This window comes from Muntiacus reevesi, chromosome 2, assembly GCF_963930625.1.
Source record: "Muntiacus reevesi chromosome 2, mMunRee1.1, whole genome shotgun sequence".
Taxonomy (NCBI): domain Eukaryota; kingdom Metazoa; phylum Chordata; class Mammalia; order Artiodactyla; family Cervidae; genus Muntiacus; species Muntiacus reevesi.
Window position 1 is genome coordinate 276,494,893 of NC_089250.1, and position 21,014 is coordinate 276,515,906.

Below are 21,014 nucleotides of genomic sequence, written 5' to 3' on the forward strand. Positions count from 1 at the left end.
GACAGCCATTTTCCTTTTTTGCATTTCTTTTTCCTGGGGATGGTCTTGATCCCTGTCTTCTGTACAATATCACGAACCTCTGTCCATAGTTCATCAGGCACTCTGTCTATCAGATTAATTCCTTGAATCTATTTGTCACTTCCACTGTATAATCAGAAGGGATTTGATTCAGGTCATACCTGAATGGTTTAGTGGTTTTCCCCAGTTTCTTCCATTTAAGTCTGAATTTGGCAATAAGGAGTTCATGATCTGAGCCACAGTCAGCTCCCGGTCTTGTTTTTGCTGACTGTATAGAACTTCTCCATCTTTGGCTGCAAAGAATATAATCAGTCTGATTTCGGTATTGATCATCTGGTGATGTCCATGTGTAGAGTCTTCTCTTGTGTTGTTGGAAGAGGGTGTTTGCTATGACCAGTGCGTTCTCTTGGCAAAACTCTATTAGCCTTTGCCCTGCTTCATTCCGTACCCCAAGGCCAAATTTGCCTGTTACTCCAGGTGTTTCTTGAATTCGTACTTTTGCAGGACTGGCTGCACAACCATGTAAATATACTTAACATTTTTGGACTGTACACTTAAAACGGTTAAGTTTGTTAATGTTATATTGCATGTATTTTTATCACCATTTAAAAAAATTGCTGCCCATGATAAGTAATAGCACAAGCTTCACACAGTTACTGGGTGTAGCTAACCCAAAGGGGACTGACTATAAGCCAGCAAGCATTGGTCCTCCACACAAACCTAAATCTGTGGGTGTTCAGGTCCCTTACAGTTACCCCAATATCTGCAGAAGAGGAGGAACCCATAGATTCCCAGAGTCAGAAGAATACAGGAACCTGAAATCATAGCCCCTACCTAAGGGTAATTAATCGCTAGTATTATTTGAACATGAGTAAAATTGTCTTAGAGTCTCAGAGCACTGATCTAATCTCCCACACCTTTCCTTACACACACACACACACACACACACACACACACACACACACACACCGCAGACACTTTCATCTAGAAAATGGATCTCTCCACCCTCAGTCAGGAGCCAGGCTGACACCCTCCACTCTGGGGTTGCAGAGGTCTCTTTGGGAGGATGTGAACTCAGCGCCCAGTCTCCCACAGAAGAGGGTGACCCGAGACTTACTGGATCCTTGGAGCAGAGCGTGGAGCACTGGGGCAGTCAGGGAGGCTGAGGTTAAGCCATGGAGGGCTGGAGCTGAGACATCTCCAAGAACTGAAGCAGGGAGTCCTGAGCACAGAAGACAGCCCTCACCCCTGGGTTGTTGGGGTGGGGTTGGGTTCAGGGGGAAACACCTGCAGTGCAGCTATCAGCCCTGACTCTTCTGTGGTTACCCTCAGGAGATAGTTCTGAGATGGCCTTTATTGTGGTAAAACACACATAATGTAAATTTACCACTTTAACCATTTTAATTGTCCAGTTCAAAATGGTTTAGGACCAATAAAAAAGTGTTAAGGACATTCATTGGTTTGTAAAACAAATCTCTTGAACTTCTTTTCATCTTGCAAAACTGAAACTGTACCCATTAAACTGAAATTCCCTCTTGCTGCTCTGCAGTTCCTGGCGACCCCCATTCTACTCTCTTAACCTGACCCCTCGAGGTACTTCACTAAGTGGGGTCCTCCGGTCTGTGTCATTTCCTGTGGAACTGCCTTCACTAGTATAACAGCCACAAGGCTCATCCATGTTGTAGCTTATTGGAAATGTTGACTTTTTATTTGTGATGGCGCATCTGCTTGATTTTTTCTGGGTTTTTTTGTAGTCTTCCATCGGTGCTCTCACATTTGAAGGAGCAGACTTGTCCCTCAGTCTGTGGGGGTTCCCTCCAGCTGGGGTGTTATTCTCTTTGACGGTGGTGATTCCTGGGGTTTCCTGTCTTTCTCTCCCTACACCTGCTCCACTCTGCCTGCTCCCTCTTGTGGGAGAATTCTTAAGCATTCTTGTCTGGTCTGCGATCCTAAAAGAAATCCGTCCTGAAAATTCACTGGAAAGACTGATGCTGAAGCTGGAGATGCAATACTTTGGCACCTGGTGCGAAGAACTGACTCATTGGAACAGACCCTGATGCTGGGAAGATTGAAGGCAGGAGGAGAAGGGGACGACAGAGGATGAGATGGTTGGATGGCATCACCGACTCGATGGACTTGAATCTGAGCAAGCTCTGGGAGTTGGTGATGGACAGGGAAGCCTGGCGTGCTGCAGTCCATGAGGTCGCAGAGTCGGACACGACTCAGCAACTGAACTGAACTGAACTGAACTGCTCTTACAACTCACCAGGCTGCCTCCTGGAAACCTGTCTTTGGATTTCCAGCAGGCGGCACTAGACCTCACGTCTGCGGGCACCCTCGCCCATAGCAGAGGCTGGTTTCTGAGCCTGCTCCTTGCCTACCAGAGCTGCCATGGGCGCTGCAGGGGGTGGGTCACACAAGGAGCCCCCGGAGAGTTGGGGGGCTGGTGAAGGTCCAGCACCCGGGGCACCGAGGGTGCCCGGGGACCCAGGAGGGAGGTTCCGGGGTGTGGTGCTCCCAGAAGCTTCTCAGTGAACCGCCTGTGGGGAGCGGTCACTTTCACGCCCTTCGCAGTGTTTATCAGCCTCTTTACCAAAACCCTTCCTCAAAACCCTTCCTCTCCCTCGTCATGGGGGTCCCCCCTCAGGTTTCTGGTGCTGTGGGAGAGAAACAGGTGTCTCCACGGATGTCTGCAGAGCTAGGGCAGCTTTTTCTGTGGTGGGAGGTCAACCCCGTGGGATGTTTCCTTGTGGGGGGGAGGGGAAAGCGTCTGCTATGTGAGCCTTGATTAGACTCCTTATTTTTTTTTTTGTAGCCAGAAGGCCCCCCGCCCCTGCAAGTGAAGGCTGCATGTGTAATCAGTCTTTTCAGTTCTATCCAGCTCTCTGCAATCCTATGCACCCTAGCCCACCAGGCTCCTCCGTCCATGGGCTTCTCCAGGCAAGAATCCTGGAGTGGGTTTCCATGTCCTCCTCCAGAGGATCTTCCCAACCCAGGAGTTGAACCCATGATTCCTGTGTCTGCTGCACTGGCAGGAGGGTTCTCTGCTGCTGAGCCACGGGGGAAACCCCTTGTGAAGGCTGACCTTCTGCAAATCCCCTCCCTTGCATGGAATCTCTAGGTCAGTATCTCTGGGTTCCCACGACCACCATCACCACGACCACCACCACCTCTGGCAGCATCACCGTCAGAGGAGTCCAGGCAGGTTCCCTGGCTCTGCAGGTTCTGCAGCCCATAGCAAGGTCTGTCGGCCTGTGACCCAGACGCACAGACGGACAAGACTCCTCCAGGGCTCCTTGGGCAGGTGGCGCTGTGTCCCCCACACCCACAGAGGTGCCTTTCCTCCTGAGTGAATGTCTAACTCATTGTTTGTTTACTTATTGAAATAGACTTGGTTTATGATATTGGTTTTAGATACACTGCATAGCGATTTGGTATTTTTACAGATGCTGTATAATACTACATATGGAATCTGAAAAATTAATACAGATGAATGTATATAGCAAAACAAAAACAGCCTCGCCAATTCGGAAAACTGACTAGTGGTGATCTGTGAGGAGAGGGAAGGGGAAGGGGCAAATCGGGGGTATGGGATTAAGAGATACAAGGCAGGAGAAGAAAGAGATGACAGAGGAGGAGATGGTTGGATGGCATCACCAACTTGGTGGTCATGAGTTTGAGTAAGCTCCAAATGTTGGTCATGGACAGGAGGCCTGGCATGCTGCAGTCCATGGGGTTGCAAAGAGTCAGACACCACTGAGTGACTGAACTGAATACATAGTCAGTAAGGATATGTTTGGAGCACAAGGAGTTATAGCCATTATCTTGTATAACTCCCTGGAGTATCATCTGTAAAAATACCAAATCACTGTGCTGTATATTGAAACTAAATTCATACTGTAAATCAATGATACTTCAATTTTTTAAGTTGATAGCATTTTTTATTTAAAAATATAATTTCATTTTAATTGGAGATACTTCAATTTTTTTAAAAAAAATACTGGTATGACCAATAGTTTACAATTGTTTAATTCTTGTTTTTCACTAGAAATCTAAATTTTTAAGCATTAGGAATTCTGGTTAATATGTATAATTAAAATGACTAAAATTACTAAGGCAAACATCTCTGCATGCAAGGAAATGTTTCAAAGTTATCAGGAAACCCACTGAGACTTGGAGATTTGAGTCCCTCTGTTGTCTCATTTTCTCTACCTGGCTTGGCTAACATTAGCCTATCAAATATTTACTATTCCATCTTCCTGTGAATCACCTTCCTTCTCTTTCAAGTCTGAAACCACTACCTACAACACCCTCTTTAGTCTCCAGAAAACTAAGATCATGGCATCCAGCCCCATCACTTCATGGCAAATAGATGGAGAACCTGTGGAAACCGTGGCTGACTTTATATTTGGGGGCTCCAAAATCACTGCAGATGGTGATTGCAGCCATGAAATTAAAAGAGTTGGACACGACTGAGCGACTGAACAACAATACAGGAGAAAGACCAAGGAAAACTGAATAACTTTCCAGAATAACCAAATCCTGTCCCTTCCATACCCTCTTCAGTTCAGTTCAGTTGCTCAGTCATGTCCAACTCTTTGCAACCCCATGGACTGCAACATGCCAGGCTCCCCTGTCCTTCACTAACTTTCAGAGTTTGCTCAAACTCATGCCCATTGAGTCAGTGATGCCATCCAACCATCTCATCCTCTGTTGACAACTTCTCCTCCTGCCATTGATGTTGTCCAGCATCAGGGTCTTTTAAAATGAGCCAACTCTTCACATCAGGGGTCCAAAGTATTGGAGCTTCAGCTACAGCATCAGTCCTTTCAATACATGTGCAGGATTGATTTCCTTTATTGACTGTTTTCATCTCCTTGCTGTCCAGGGGGCTCTCAAGAGCACCACAGGTTGAAAGCATCAATTATTCAGCTCTCAGCCTTCTTTATGGACAAACTCTCACATTCATGCATGACAACAGGAAAAGCCACAGCTTTGACTATATGGGCTTTTGTCAACAAAGTGATGTCTCTGCTTTTAATTCATTGTGAAGGCTTGTCATAGCTTTTCTTCCAAGGAGCAAGTGTCTTTTATTCATGGCTGCAGTCACTGTCTGCAGTGATTTGGGAGCCCAAGAAAATAAAATTTACAGGATTACCTCAAGAAACAAGAAAAAAGTCAAATAAATAAACTAACTTTACACCTAAAGCAACTAGAAAAGGAAGAAATGAAGAACGCCAGGGTTAATACAAGGAAAGAAATCTTTAAAATTGGGGCAGAAATAAACGCAAAAGAAACAAAAGAGACCATAGCAAAAATCGACAAAGCTAAAAGCTGGTTCTTTGAGAAAATAAATAAAATTGACAAACCATTAGCCAGACTCATCAAGAAACAAAGGAAGAAGAATTAAATCAACAAAATTAGAAATGAAAACGGAGAGATCACAACAGACAATGCAGAAATACAAAGGATCGTAAGAGACTACTATCAGCAACTATATATCAATAAAATGGACAACTTGGAAGAAATGGACAAATTCTTAGAAAAGTATAGCTTTCCAAAACTGAAAACAGGAAGAAATAGAAAATCTTAACAGATCCGTCACAATCACGGAAATTGAAACTGTAATCCGCAATCATCCAACAAACAAAAGCCCAGGACCAGATGGCTTCACAGCTGAATTCTACCAAAAATTTAGAGAAGAGCTAACACCTCTCCTACTCAAACTCTTCCAGAAAATTGAAGAGGAAGGTAAACTTCCAAACTCATTTTATGAGGCCACCATCACCCTAATACAAAAACCAGACAAAGATGCCAAAAAAAAAAAAAGAAAAAAGAAAAGAAAACTACAGGCCAATATCACTGATGAACATAGATGCAAAAATCCTTAACAAAATTCTAGCAAACAGAATCCAACAGTACATTAAAAAGATCATATATCATGACCAAGTGGGCTTTATCCCAGGGATGCAAAGATTCTTCAATATCTGCAAATCAATCAAAGTAATACCCCACATGAACAAAATTGAAAGATAAAAACCATATGATTATTCCAATAGGCGCAGAGAAAGCCTTTGACAAAATTCAACATCCATTTATGATTAAAAAAAAAAAAAAAAAAACCCTCTGGAAAGCAGGAATAGAAAGAACATACCTCAACATAATAAGAGCTATGTATGAGAAACCCACAGCAAACAAAATTCTCAATGGTGAAAAATTGAAAGCATTTCCCCTAAAGTCAGGAACACGACAAGGGTGCCCAGTCCACTACTCTTCAACATAGTTTTGGAAATTTTGGCCACAGCAATCAGAGCAGAAAAGAAATAAAAGGAATCCAGATAGGAATAGAAGAAGTAAAACCCTCACTGTTTGCAGATGACATGATGCTCTACACAGAAAATCCTAAAGACTCCACCATAAAATTACTAGAGCTAATCAATGAATATAGTAAAGTTGCAGGATACAAAACTAACACACAGAAATGCCTTCCATTCTTATACACTAACAATGAGAAACCAGAAAGAGAAATTAAGGAAACAATTCTATGCACCATTGCAACGAAAAGAATAAAATACTTAGGAATATATCTACCTAAAGAAACAAAAGACCTACATATAGAAAACTATAAAAAAAAAAAAAAAACTGATGAAAGAAATCAAAGAGGGCACAAATAAATGGAGAAATATACCATGTTCATGGATGGGGAAGAATCAATATAGTGAAAATGAGTAAACTATCCAAGGCAATCTATAGATTTGATGAAATCTCTATCAATCTATCAGCATTATTTTTCAGAGAACTAGAAAAAAAATAATTTCATAATTTGTATGAAAATACAAAAAAACCTTGAATAGCCAAAGCAATCTTGAGAAAGGAAAATGGAACTGGAGGAATCAATCTGCCTGACTTCAGGCTCTACTACAAAGCTACAGTCATCAAGAGAGTATAGTCAGGCACAAAGACAGAAATATAGATCACGGAACAAAATAGAAAGCCCAGGATAAATCCATGCACCTATGGACACCTTATCTTTGACAAAGGAGGCAAGAATATACAATGGAGAAAAGACAATCTCTTTAACAAGTGGTGCTGGGAAAACTGTTCAGCCACTTGTAAAAGAATGAAACTAGAACACTTTCTAACACCATACACAAAAATAAACTCAAGATAGATTAAAGATCTAAATGTAAGACCAGATACTATAAAACTCTTAGAGGAAAACATAGGCAAAGTACCCTCCAACATATATCACAGCAGGATCCTCTATGACCCACCTCCAGAATATTGGAAATAAAAGCAAAATTAAACAAATGGGACATAATGAAACTTAAAAGCTTTTGCACAACAAAGGACACTATAAGCAATGTGAAAAGACAGCCCTCAGATTGGGAGAAAATAATAGCAAACAAAGCAACAGAGAAAGGATTAATCTCAAAAATATATAAGCAACTCCTGCAGCTCAATTTCAGAAAAATAAATGACCCAATCAAAAAATGGGCCAAAGAACTAAACAGACATTTCTCCAAAGAAGACATACAGATGGCTAACAGACACATGAAAAGATGCTCAACATCACTCATTATCAGAGAAATGCAAATCAAAACCACAATGAGGTACCATTACACGCCAGTCAGGATGGCTGCTATCCAAAAGTCTACAAGCAACAAATGCTGGAGAGGGTGTGGAGCAAAGGGAACCCTCTTACACTGTTGGTGGGAATGCAAACTAGTACAGCCACTATGGAGAACAGTGTGAATATTTCTTTAAAAACTGAAAATAGAATTGCCATATGACCCAGCAATCCCACTCCTGGGCATACACACAGAAGAAACTAGAATAGAAAGGGACACGTGTACCCCAATGTTCATCACAGCACTGTTTATAAGAGACAGGTAATGGAAGCAACCTAAATGTCCATCAGCAGACGAGTGGATAAGAAAGCTGTGGTACATATACACAATGGAGTACTACTCAGCCATTAAAAAGAATACATTTGAATCACTTCTAATGAGGTGGATGAAACTGGAGCCTATTATACAGAGTAAAGTAAGCCAGAAAGAAAAACTCCAATACAGTATACTAATGCATATATATGGAATTTAGAAAGATGGTAACGATAACCTATATGCAAGACAGCAAAAGAGACACAGGTGTATAGAACAGTCTTTTGGACTCTGTGGGAGAAGGCGAGGCTGGGATGATTTGGGAGAATGGCATTGAAACATGTATAATATCATATGTGAAATAGATCACCAGTCCAGGTTCAATGCATGAGACAGGGTGCTCAGGGCTGTTGCACTGGGATGACCCAGAGGGATGGGATGGAGAGGGAGGTGAGAGGGGGGTTCAGGGTGAGGAACACATGTACACCCACGGCTGATTCATGTCAATGTATGGCAAAAACCACTAGAATATTGTAAAGTAATTAGCCTCCAATTAAAATAAATAAATTCTAAAAATAAATAAGTAAAATAACACTTCTAGGATGAAATTTAATAACTTTTAAAGAAGAAAATAAAATTTGCCACTGTTTCCATTGTTTTCCCATCTGTTTGCCATGAAATGATGAGACCGTATGCCATGATCTTCATTTTTGGAATGTTGAATTTTAAGCCAGCTTTTTCACTCTCCTCTTTCAGCTTCATCACATTATTGAACTGTCACTTGCTTTTTGTCCAATTAATCTGCCTCATGTCAATTTAATCCTTAGACCAGCCAGAAGAACCTGAAAGGGTTGATTCAATTTCTCCCCAAGACTTCTATGGGCTGTGTTCGGTGTTGCCTGTTACAGAACATTGGTAGCACAGGATATCTGCTTGGCCCACAGCAGCAAGCGAAGAACAACAATGAGGTGACGTCAACCCCTTCCAACAAAGTTTCACCTGATAGTTTCAATCTCCATTAATTTCTTCCTAAGCCTGTACTGTCATGGGAACTGGCAAGGTAGTGATGTTCCTAATTCCACTCATCCACCTCCATCTGTATTTTCATTCATCTAATACTTTGCTACTCAGTTTATTGACCTGTATCCCTCCTTCACTCTAGTGCAGTTGCTCATTCCCACAAACAACCCTCTACTTCATTATTATCAATATCTTGAATGTGCATAATCTTAATGTCAGGCATTCTCTTCTGCAATAACTCTTGAACGTGACTATCCAGTTTCATTTCCTGTCTTTTAGTTCCACCCAGTTGTAATCATTTATCAATAAATCACTACTTACTACTTCTTTCCCTTGCCTCTGACAATGCAGGTGTTTGGTTTTTCTTTCCATTAAGAACTTTTCATCCTCAACTCTACTATGTAACTCCAAGAATCTGTGACAGAAAAGTAAAGAAAAATAATCATTTACGAAAGATTACACTATGCCTCCATAAAGCTGGGGGAAAAGATAAAAATGATCATTTTACCATGATGAGATGATCCACTTTATCTGTTATTCTTCTCCTTTTCTTAAAGTCTACTTTGTCTGATAGTAATAGAGTTGCCTTAGCTTTCTTGTGTTACTGTTTGCACAGTGCATCTGTTCCCTTCCTTTTACTTCCAACTTACCTCTATCCTAATATTTTAAGTGCAGCACTGGGCATAGTACACAGTCACCTGTCTTTCCTCCCCAGTCATCTCTGCGTTTTTGCTAAAGAGAAGCATGAGGAGGAGCTTTGTATGTGCAGGTTAATGTTTTATTTCTTCCTCCAGTAGCTGCATACATTTTTATACATTCTTTGTGAAATATCATCTTGCTGCACACTTACAAAGCATGCCCTTTTTTGTATGTGTATCATGGCCTGAAAAGAATATTTAAAAATTATACAGCATGAAAATCATTTGTCCACTGGCAATAAATATAGGCCCCTAAATGCATTGCACTTTCATAGTCCATAGAGGCTCAAAGTGCCCCTTGAACCATAGGATTCCTCTAGTGTATGAAGGGATTCCACGTGGCATCTATGTCCTGTGGTTAAGATGATTAAGCACCGCGGATGTTTGGGTGAGGGTCTGGGAGGTGGAGGCTGGCGGCTGTTGCTCATTGTTCTCCTCCAGGCTGTGTCTGATGCCATATCCAAAGTATATGGCAAATCCTAGTAGGGAAAAGAAAAGTGAAAAAGAAAAGACAGTGACAAAGAAAAGTTGGCACTCTTCTCACTTACAAATGCCCAATAGGCCTCCTTTTATGATGTCTGACAGGAGTGGAGAAGTAGTAGGAAGATGATTTGGTTCAGTCCCTCAAGAGGTCTGATTTTCCAAGGAAGCCAGTTATCAGTCCCCATCCAAATGCCAAATAGGACCCAGGCCCCAGAGGTCATGTGAATCATCAGGTAAATGTTCACAAAGATGCTCACCAGTGGGAGGACAGGCAGAGCAGGGACCTGTGGGCAGAGTCAGTTCTTCCCTGAACACAACCCAGACGTCTGAAAGGGAGACCCTGCCCTGTATGGATAGGGAGACCACAATCCTATTCAGACTGTGAGTTCAGTGCCTCCTGAGATTGTGTATGTGAAGCACCAAGTGTGAATCAGAGAAGGGTCCATGGGTTTTAGCAACTCCCCTTATTCCTTGGGCCGACAAAGATGTTCAGACCTCAAAGGAGGCTGACTTCACTCACTCAAGGTGGACACTCTGAGCACAAAAGGTCACCTACCCTGAACATAAGAGGATTGGGGTTCTGGGGCTGCCTCCAGGTGATGACCGTGACCCCAGTGATCAGCAGCAGCAGCAGCACAGCCACTGTTGTGAGCCCGGGGTCTCCAGAGAACATCTGGCTGGGCCTCTGGACCAGGATCAGGCTCAGGATGGCCAGCAGAACTGCAAGGGTCAAGGTGGACAAGAACAGGCTGGACCCAGAAGACAAAGACGTCAGGACCTCAGATCACACCCATCTCTGAAACTGCCCATCTCATGAAGTGCCATCCTATCTCAAAGATTCTTCCTCAACTTCCCCACACAATCTGCCCTCCCTGTATTGTTAATTTCAGAATACAACCAATGAGAAGTCCCACCAATCACCAAGCAGGAAGGCACACCAATAGACAATCTGTCCAGATTTCAGAGTGGGGATGGTGTTACTGGGGCACCAGAGAGTCTTTAGAATGTTTGAGGATCTTGCTTCAGGCCCAGGTTCAAAACGACTTGCTTCTAGCACAGAAATATTAATTTCCTCCTCTGTTGCCTCATTTTCACTTAAGTTCTGGTCTGGCTGATACCTGAAGTAGAAATATTAAGCCAATATTCATAACAGCCCCTACTCATCCAACTTCAGACAGTCTAATCTGTCTCTTTCCCAACTTAATGATAGCAGGACATTTGGAAGGCAGAAAAGGATTACCTCCCCGTCAATCTTGGACAAGTCAAGGAACTTCCCCTGCGCCCCACCCCAGTCAAACTATACTGGAGTCTCACCTGAGGACAAGGACAGAAAATGCTACCAGGGAGTAAGCGAGCAACATCGCAGTTGACACGAGGTCTATAAGATCACTGAGCTCAAAGAGTAAAGTCATGACCCCTGGAATGAGGGAACAAACAAGATGGATGCAGAGAGTGAGAAACCGGAGTAAATATACAGGCTTAGAAAATTGACCAAAAACAGAGTGGACTTTTTTCTTAACCTGTAAGACTTCCAGCAAATATGATGGCCAGGATGGGGTGTCTGTGCGTGAATAGATTCGAGCAAGTCCCTGGAAAAGGAGTCCATCCTCTGCCATTGCATAGATCAACCGAGGCATGGGGAACATGGTACCCAGGAGACTGGAAAAGAAAATGGAAACACATGTGAGGACGTGGAGAAACAGGGCAGAGAATGGCTTCTGCTCCTTAGTTTACAAGGGGCAAGATACCCTTCCCTCTTGTCTCTCAATCCCAAGGGCTGGGATACCCGAGCATCTGACAGTAGACGGGGAGAAAAAAAAAGACACTGACCTGGATGTAAGAGCACAGATGCGCCAACAGCCACAGCGTATCTGGCAGGGCCCCACCCAACGTGGAGAAAAGCTTGCGGCAAGGGGCTCTCAAGCTGAATCTGGTAGTAGGGCACCATGAGGGTGAGTGCTGCCGAGACACCAAAACATGCCAAAAAGCAGATGGAGATCGTGATCATGATGCTGAAGGGGATGGAATGCTGAGGATTTGGGATTTCACCCCCTGCAAGATGGGTGCAGTATTGAGTTCAGAAAGACACTGGAATGAAAGCACAAAATCCCCTTCCTTCTTGCACCTCCAAAAGCAGTCTAACCTTCTTCCAACCCCTACACCCAAGGACAGCCCTACCTGCCCAGACCCTCGATAGGACACACAGTGACCACGTTACCTGTAGTAGCAATGACATCAAAGCAAACAAAGGCGTCGAAACATGTCGCCGCTCCATGAAGAATCCCTTCAAAGCCAAAGGGCACAAACCCTCCAGAACCCAGAGGGCCCAAGCTATGGTGAGAGAAGGAACAAGAAAGAAGGTGGGTGAGGTGAGTTCAGTCACCTCTTCTGGGCTCCTCCTTCAATACCACAAGTGATGGGCTCCAGGACTCCCATCCCCTGGACCCATCAGCCCAGGTCTCTTTAGTCTCCACCATATTCCCAGCTCTGCACCATCCACATGCAAGAGTTGGCCAAGAGGACCCTCCTAACCTAGAGATGTCACTGTATCCAGACGTGTTCAGTATGTAGTCCTGATTCGTGAGCTTCCAGTTGTGCAGGTCTCCCTTAATGAAGCCAGAGAGGATGATGAAGATGAGAACCAAGACACTGATGCCTGTGAACACTTTGTAAAGCAGGGTTGACTCAGAAGCTCCCAGAACCTGTAGTCCTGTGGGAAGGATGGAATATGAGACATCCAAAATAACCAAATCCATAGACACAGAAAGGAAACTAGAGGTTGCAGGGGCTGGGGTTTGGGCATTAGTAGCAGGTGGATGGTGACTGCTCAGTGGGTACAGGGTTTCCTTTTGTTGTGATGAAATGTTTGGAACTAGATGGAGGTGATGGTTACACAGCACAGTGAATGTAATAAAAGTCCCACAGAACTGAACACTTGCAAATGGCTAATTTCTTATTGTGGCAGTCATCTCATAGTAGACAAGCCTATCAAATCATCACTTTCCTTATCTTAAAATTATATACTCATATAACAATCATACCTCAGTAAACTGGGTGAGTATAGTAAAATGGTTAATTTTATTTTGTGTGAATTTCCTCTGAATTAAACAAGCATCTTCAGTGTCAATACAAGGAAGAAACTTGCAAGCCTAAGTAATGATTGTCAGGTGGGGGGTGACTTTGTCTCTGAAGAGACTTCTGGCAATATCTTGAGGCATTCTGACTGTCATACTCTGGGTGGAGGGCATCAATTTCTCTAGTGAGTAAAGGCAAGCGGTGGCTTCCCTGGTGGCTCAGTGGTGAAGAATCCACCTGCCAATGCAGGAGATTCAGGTTTGTTCCTGGGGTCGGGAAGATCCCCTGGAGAAGGAAATGGCAACCCACTCCAGTATTCTTGCCTGGAAAATCCTGTGGACAGAGGGACCTGGTGGGCTACACTCCATGGGGTGGCAAAGAGTCAGATAGTGACTTACCAACTAAACAATGAAGACCAGGGCTGCCACTCAGAATCTGACAACAACTGAAAGCAAAACCTACAATGAACAGGATAGCCCCTACACTAAAGAATAATTCAACCCAGAATGTCAATACTGCCAAGGGTCGAAACAATGGTCTATGCTTTGCCTTCCTGTCTCTCTTATCTCAGACACTTCATTCCAGCCCTAAGCCTCCCACCATCTGGAACCCCAAGCCTTTTGTACCCAGCTCCCCTTCCACACCCCACTCTCGCCATTTTAGCTCTGACCTCAGTCTCACCTGTGAGCAGCATCACCAGGACAAAGGCAAAAAAAGTCTACATAGGTGACCAGGAAGTAGGGCACGTTCAGAGAGAACGTCTCCTGGAACGCCCGAGAGATGTGGTTCCCAATCAGGCTGTCAAAGGCCATGCTCCAGGCTCTGGCCTCACAGGCAGTCGCTATAGCAACAAAAGATGAAGACTCATTGACAAACACAAATTTCACCCCGACCTTGTACCATGCGATGTATTTGGGGGGAAAGACAGAGAGAAAATTCCTAGTCTCAGAATGTTTCTCTTTATGGCGTGGAGAGAGTAGACCCAGATTATTCACAGAACAGGTCAACTATTTAATATGTTAGGAGGAGATAAGAGGAAACAGCTGAGCAGAGACGTCACTACGTTGAGGGGAGGAGCCTGTGGGACACGCCTTCCTCTCACCCACTCCCTACAGGTCCCTTTCCTTCTCGGTTCTAGCTCCCATCATTTCAGGAAAGCAGTGTAGACCCAAGTAAAATAAAGTTTCTAGCTATGAAGTGTCTCTCCCATTACCCACTTCACTCCACAAGGTGGATAATAAAGACCTCATGAATCAGCAACACTCCAATTCCCCTCTGAATTTTCTGGCCTTAAGCCCCACCTTCCCGCACCCCATCATCTCTCCCGTGACAAAGGACAGGATGAGGTCCCAGCCAATGATGAAGGCGCACAGTTCTCCCACGATGACGTTGCTGTAGAGATACGCAGAACCGGGGCGTGGTACCCAGGCTGCCAACTCCGCATAGCAGAAGCCAGACAAAAGAGTAGACAGGCCAGCTAGCAAAAAGCAGATGACAGTCGCTGGTCCAGCCTTGTACACAGCCACTTCTCCAACCAAGATGTACACACCAGCTCCCAGGGTGCTGTCCACACCCAAGGCCACCAGGTCCAGAGTGTTCAGATGACCAGCCTTGGGCCTCTCAAACCCTTCCCTGGGCTCCAGTAGCCACCTGCCGACCAGTTTCTGACCAAATTTGTGAACATCCTGACACAACGTCCTAGATAAAGTTGAGAAGGGTCAGACCTGCTGAGAAAATGACACAGCAAGCCGTCATGAAAGTCTGTGTGCCCTTGGCCCTGGGAGTCCAGCTCTAGGGAGCAGGGGAGTGATGGGGAGCAGGTGAAAAAAAGACACATTGACAAGTTCCCTGTCTCTGAGATTTGGTTTCTTAAACATCTGTTCAGCTCAGTTCAGTCACTAACTTTTGTCCAACTCTGCAACTCCATGGACTGCATGGATGCCAGGCTTTCCTGTTCATCACTATCTGCCAGAGTTTGCTCACACTCATATCCATCGACTCGCTGATGCCATCCAACCATTCCATCCTCTGTCGTCCTCTTCTCCTCCTGCCCTCAATCTTCCCAGCATCAGAGTCTTTCAAATGAGTCAGCTCTTCGCATCAGGTACCCAAAGTGTTGGAGCTTCAGCATCTTTAAATATATTTCAAATAATATATTATTATTATATACCAGACATGTTTAAAGAGAAGTGTGGCGGGGGTGGGGGGGGGTGGAGCAGAATTTCCACTCTAAAATGTGCCACTTCGGCTTGTAGATTGTTTTGAACTGAAGGCAATTAAGATGCTGCATCCTAAAGAAAAGCCTTCTTTAGCTTCTCCCTTCATGGCTGAAAATAGTTTAGATCATGGGACCTATGTCAGAAAAAAGAGCTGTTATGACATAATTTCTTGTCTTTGAGATACTTGTCAGCATGGAAGGGGAAAGATTTGTTTACCAATCATTTGCAGTTCCCATCTTCTGAAACTGAGTGGGGGTGATCTCAAAGAGAGAGAGAACCATGAGTGGGGGCTGGAAGCAAAGTCTTAGTTCTCTGCTCAGGAATTGGACCTGGGGGGCCTGGGTGAAAACCAGGAATTCTAGCCACTCATCCACCAGGGGCTAGAGGCTAGAAACAAGGTTTCCCTGGCTCTTGCCTGCATTGAAAAATGCATTTCTCAAGGAGGCAAAATGGTTTTTTAAAAAAAGTGTATTATCAGAGACACAGCACAACAAAGAGGAAAGCACAGACAGAAGCTGTTTCATTAAGACAGAAGTAAGGCAGAGATACACACCTGGAGAGAAAGGGTGTGGACATCCTCCCTAAAGTGGTGGAGCCCCTTAAAGAGGCAGTTAAATCAAAGCTTCCCCCGTGGCTCAGTGATAAATACCCACCTGCCAATAGTGGAGACACAGGTTCCATCCCTGGTCCTGGAAGATCCCACATGCCATGTGGCAGCTAAGCTCATGTGTCATGACAATCGAACCTGTGATCTCAGACCCAGGAACCGCAGCACCTAGGGAGGCCAGAGAGCCCTAGAGCCCGTGGTCCACAGCAAGAGAAGTCACCACAGTGAGAAGTCAGAGCGCGGCAACTGGAGACTCGCCGCTGCTCTCTGCAACTAGAGAACAGTCTGCAGAGCAGCGAAGACCCATCAGAGCCAAAATAAACAGATAAATAAAACAAGTTTTTGAAAAGAGACAGCTGAATCATTCATATAGGGCATTTCTTCCAGTTTCATCTACCATTAGCCAATTAGGTCCTGATCTGCTCTAGGACCCTCACCAACATGTGTGTGTAACTTTCTCCAAGATAAGTCCCAGCCCAGCAGCCTCTGAATGTCCTTGGCATCACCTATTATGCAATGGTGCCCCCCTCTTTTTGACCCCCAAGGAGCCTTTCTGCACATGTGCAGTGTCTCCCTTGCCACAACTTTCCTACTGTATTCCAAAATATTCCCTTTATCGCTTCAAGTAGCTTTAAGGATCTTTCAAGTAGAATCCTCAGCCCTCAAAACCTTAACCTATATGGAAAACCGAGCAGAAAACAATTGCGAACCATTGGTCACATTAGCAATTTTTGATTGGCAAACTTAAGATCAAATTCCATAGCTTGCATTTTCCCAAATTGCAATTTGTTTTCCCAACATAATACAAAACATGTGCAATAAACCCAAGATTTTTAGATTTGCTCTCCCAAGAAGACAAAAGCAGGTAAATGTAGATTTCTTCAGCGATCCATGTTCCAGTATTTTATCTTAAAAATAATTTAGACATTTAATGAGTTATTATTTGACTTGATTTAGTAAAACTCTGTAGTTCCAGGTTACCAAAACTCTGGAAAAGCTAAAACATAATTATATCCAAAGTGTTCACTCAAAAGCTTTTATCATTCAGTTCAGTTCAGTTGCTCAGTCGTGTCTGACTCTTTGCGACCCCATGAACCACAGCACGCCAGGCCTCCCTATCCATCACCAACTCCCAAAGTCCACACAAACCCATGTCCATCAAGTCGGTGATGCCATCCAGCCATCTCTCCACTGTCGTCCCCTTCTCCTCTTGCCCCCAATCCCTCCCAGCATCAGGGTCTTTTCTAATGAGTCAACTCTTCACATGAGGCGGCCAAAGTATTGGAGTTTCAGCTTCAGCATCAGTCCTTCCAATGAACACCCAGGACTGATCTCCTTTAGGATAGACTGGTCGGATCTCCTTGCAGTCCAAGGGACTCTCAAGAGTCTTCTCCAACACCACAGTTCAAAGGCATCAATTTTTCAGTGCTCAATTTTCTTCACCATCCAACTCTCACATCCACACATGAGCAATGAAAAAACCATAGCCTTGACTAGACAGATCTTTGTTGGCAAACTAATGTCTCTGCTTTTTAATATGCTATCCAGGTTGGTCATAACTTTCCTTTCAAGGAGTAAGCATCTTAATTTCATGGCTGCAATCACAATCTGCAGTGACTTTGGAGCCCAAAAACAAAAAGTCTAACCCTATTTCCACCGTTTCCTCATCTATTTGCCATGAAGTGATTGAACCGGATGCCATGATCTTAGTTTTCTGAAAGTTGAGCTTTAAGCCAACTGTTTCACTCTCCTCCTTCACTTTCATCAAGAGGCATTTTAGTTCCTCTTCACTTTCTGCCATAAGGGTGATGTCATCTGCATATCTGAGGTTATTGATATTTCTCCCAGCAATTTTGATACCAAGTTAATTTTTTGCTGACAAATGTTGTAACATACATGGCTTAAATTTGGTGACATTCAACCCATCCAGGTACAATAAAAGTATTGTATTTAATACTAATGACTCTAAAGATATATTAACAATGATTAATATGACTCTAAAGGCATCTGGCGCCATCACTTCATGGGAAATAGATGGGGAAACAGTGGAAACAGTGTCAGACTTTATTTTCGGGGGCTCCAAAATCACTGCAGATGGTGATTGCAGCCATGAAATTAAAGGACGCTTACTCCTTTGAAGGAAAGTTATGACCAACCTAGACAGCACATTAAAAAGCAGAGACATTACTTTGTCAACAAAGATCCATCTAGTCAAGGCTATGGTTTTCCCAGTACTCATGTATGGATGTGAGAGTTGGACTGTGAAAAAGTTGAGCGTTGAAAAATTGACATTTTTGAACTGTGGTGTTGGAGAAGACTCTTGAGAGTCCCTTGGACTGCAAGGAGATCCGACCAGTCCATCCTAAAGGAGATCAGTCCTGGGTGTTCATTGGAAGGACTGATGCTGAAGCTGAAGCTCCAATACTTCGGCCACCTCATGCAAAGAGTTGACTCATTAGAAAAGACCCTGATGCTGGGAGGGATTGGGGGCAGGAGGAGAAGGGGATGAGAGAGGATGAGATGGCTGGATAGCATCACCGACTCGACGGATATGAATTTGAGTAAACTCCGGGAGTTTGTGATGGACAAAGAGGCATGGCGTGCTGCAGTTCATGGGGTTGCAAAGAGTCAGACACGACTGAGCGACTGAACTGAACTGAACTGAACTGAACTGAAAGTCCAAATGAGACTTTAACTTTCTTATCTGATATTTAACACTGAATATTTCCCGGATCATGTGAACCTAAAATTCATTTAGTTTAATGTCTCTTATTTTTAGAATTGTTTGATTTACAAGTGTTTACTTTTCCTTAAGTCAATTTAATAGAGCTCCTTTACAAATTAATCTCAAAAATTCAATACAAAGACAAATACTGAGACAAACATACATCCAGATAAATATGGATCTTACAGCTTCATTTTCTAAACTTAGTCATGAATCAGGTATTATAAAACTCACTGGTTTATAGACAGCAGTTTTAATAAGGATAAGTTTAAAAGACTTCCTTTCCATTTCCCCTCAGTCTCAGGAACTGGAGATTATTAGGCTAGATAAGAGAAATGTACCTGAGAGTGCTGATCTTAAGCACAGGGAAAGTCATGTTCTTCTAGCAGAACTTGTTCTCTCAGTGTCAGAATTCTGGAAGAAAAAAAATGGTATTTTAAAAATTAACATTCTCTAATTGCACATGCACAAAGAATCAGTTTGTTTGTTTTTGTTTGGGGAGGTTGTTTTTGTTCTTTGGGGTTTTATATTCCCCCCAATTTCAAAAGGTTTTATCTTAGCCAGTTTTCTCTGGAGTCCAGAGAATTTTGTGGCCATGACATGTCATAATAAAATGTCATCTTTCTCTTCTCTAGTCAAAGTTTTATAGCTAAAACTTAGACCAGATAGTTCTCAAATTGGCCCAGATAAGAATGGCAGGCTGGCTGATAAAATGCTGTCCCAGCAGGGATCATCCCCCTGGGGAGATGGGGTCTTAGTTTGATCAGATGAGGGGGAACGAGATGGCGGAGGAGCAGGTGGACGTGGAGTTCCTCTGTCTCCAGAGGTACATCAGGAAGACACCTTCAGACACGGGAGATCTTGCAGAACGGCAGCTGAGAGCAGGCAGGAGCACCTGGCCACCGGAGAGGAATATATAGAACCACACAGAACTCGGTAGGGTGAAGGAAGTGGGAGGAAAAGAGGAGAGTTAGTAGGACTGGACCTGCCCTCGGAGGGTGGGGGGACTGAAGCAGGGGTCTGATCCCCATGTGTGCGCCCTCGGAGGGTGAGGAAGCTGTCTGGGGAGCAGAGGAGAAGCACTTGAGGCTGAGGGTGAAGCAGCTGATCTGTGAGAGTCTGAATGGAATGAGAAACACAGGGACAATCCTTGCCGCAGCCATACGTGTCTTGGCGAGGGACGCAAGGACGCAAGTCCCCTGGAAGGCGCAGGGCAGGGAGCTGGAGCAGGGATTGTGGAGCGATCCCAGCTGTTGACTGCTATCCCAGCTGTTGGTTGCAGGGAGATGCCGGCCAGAGGGGATGTGGGGGAGGAGGTGGCAGTGGGAAATGCCTGTGCAGGAATCCCGGGCAGCCTGGAGGCAGGGAGAGCCTGCTGAGTCACTCACAGGCCAAGGAGCCATTGCTGTAGCCTCTCTGTCCCCACACGTCAGCCCTGGACAGCAAATTCCCCAGAGAGAGGCTGGCCTGTTACTGCCTTTACAGGGGAGGGATCCAGGAGCAATAGAGAGGGACCGGCCACAGAGGCGCTCCGAGAGCAGCTGCCAGAGGCCAGGACGAGGCCCTGGGAGAAGCAGAGCTCCCTCGGCTGAGACAGCTGGGGTCCCTGCACACTCGGCGGCCCCAGAGTTCCCACGATCAGAGCACCTGTGCCACCCCCACGCTGGATCCTCACTGGGGCAGAGCTGCCAGGGCCTAGAAAAAGCCCTTTCCCGTGGCCCTAGCCACCAGTTCCCCTGAGCACCTGGTGCCCCGGGCCCTGCCACCCCAGCAGCTGCACCCCCCGCACCCCGTCCTCCCTGGGGCAGACCCACGCCCTCCAGGGCAGCCTCAGCAGCAAAGCCCTGTGGACGACTCACAGGCAGAGGTGGAGACCAAGCCACAGCTGAAACCCAGGGGCAGTGCAGCTGAGGAGGAGAACTCAGAACCTTCCCACCTGCTGCACAAGTTGCAGATTGAAGCCACTCGATCAAGGAGCAGACTCTGTGTCTCTGAACATATGAAAGGACACCGAGCGCTCCCGCAGAAGAAAACACACAGCTCTGGCAGCTGTGGACCTTGGAGGCAAGAACAGGCAGGAGTAGGACCAGATTAGAGTCTGAGCTGCCCAGGCAGCAGGGCCAGAGACCAGCGCAGTGTTGGAGGGCATCCCGGGGAGGCGAGGTGCGCGGAGACTCCCAGCGACATAAAGGACGGTGACAGCTGAGATCCAAGGAAAGCATTTAGTATTCTTATATTTTGACTTGTTTTCTAGTTGCTTCTGGATGTTTTCCCCACTCTGTTGCT

The 21,014-nt window shown here is 44.8% G+C and overlaps 1 protein-coding gene across 1 annotated transcript in view; it reads right to left on the bottom strand.

The window, feature by feature from the left end:
- Positions 1–9,964: 9,964 nt before the first annotated feature.
- LOC136157659 (cationic amino acid transporter 3-like) overlaps positions 9,965–21,014 on the bottom strand; it is a 72,827-nt gene continuing 61,777 nt past the window's right edge. Inside the window, 13 exon segments of the mRNA XM_065919475.1 lie at positions 9,965–10,104; positions 10,284–10,386; positions 10,659–10,822; positions 11,024–11,220; positions 11,417–11,554; positions 11,657–11,761; positions 11,933–11,954; positions 11,957–12,154; positions 12,321–12,433; positions 12,635–12,812; positions 13,859–13,892; positions 13,894–14,017; positions 14,501–14,875. Of these exon segments, the coding sequence (XP_065775547.1) occupies positions 9,965–10,104; positions 10,284–10,386; positions 10,659–10,822; positions 11,024–11,220; positions 11,417–11,554; positions 11,657–11,761; positions 11,933–11,954; positions 11,957–12,154; positions 12,321–12,433; positions 12,635–12,812; positions 13,859–13,892; positions 13,894–14,017; positions 14,501–14,875 (1,891 nt within the window).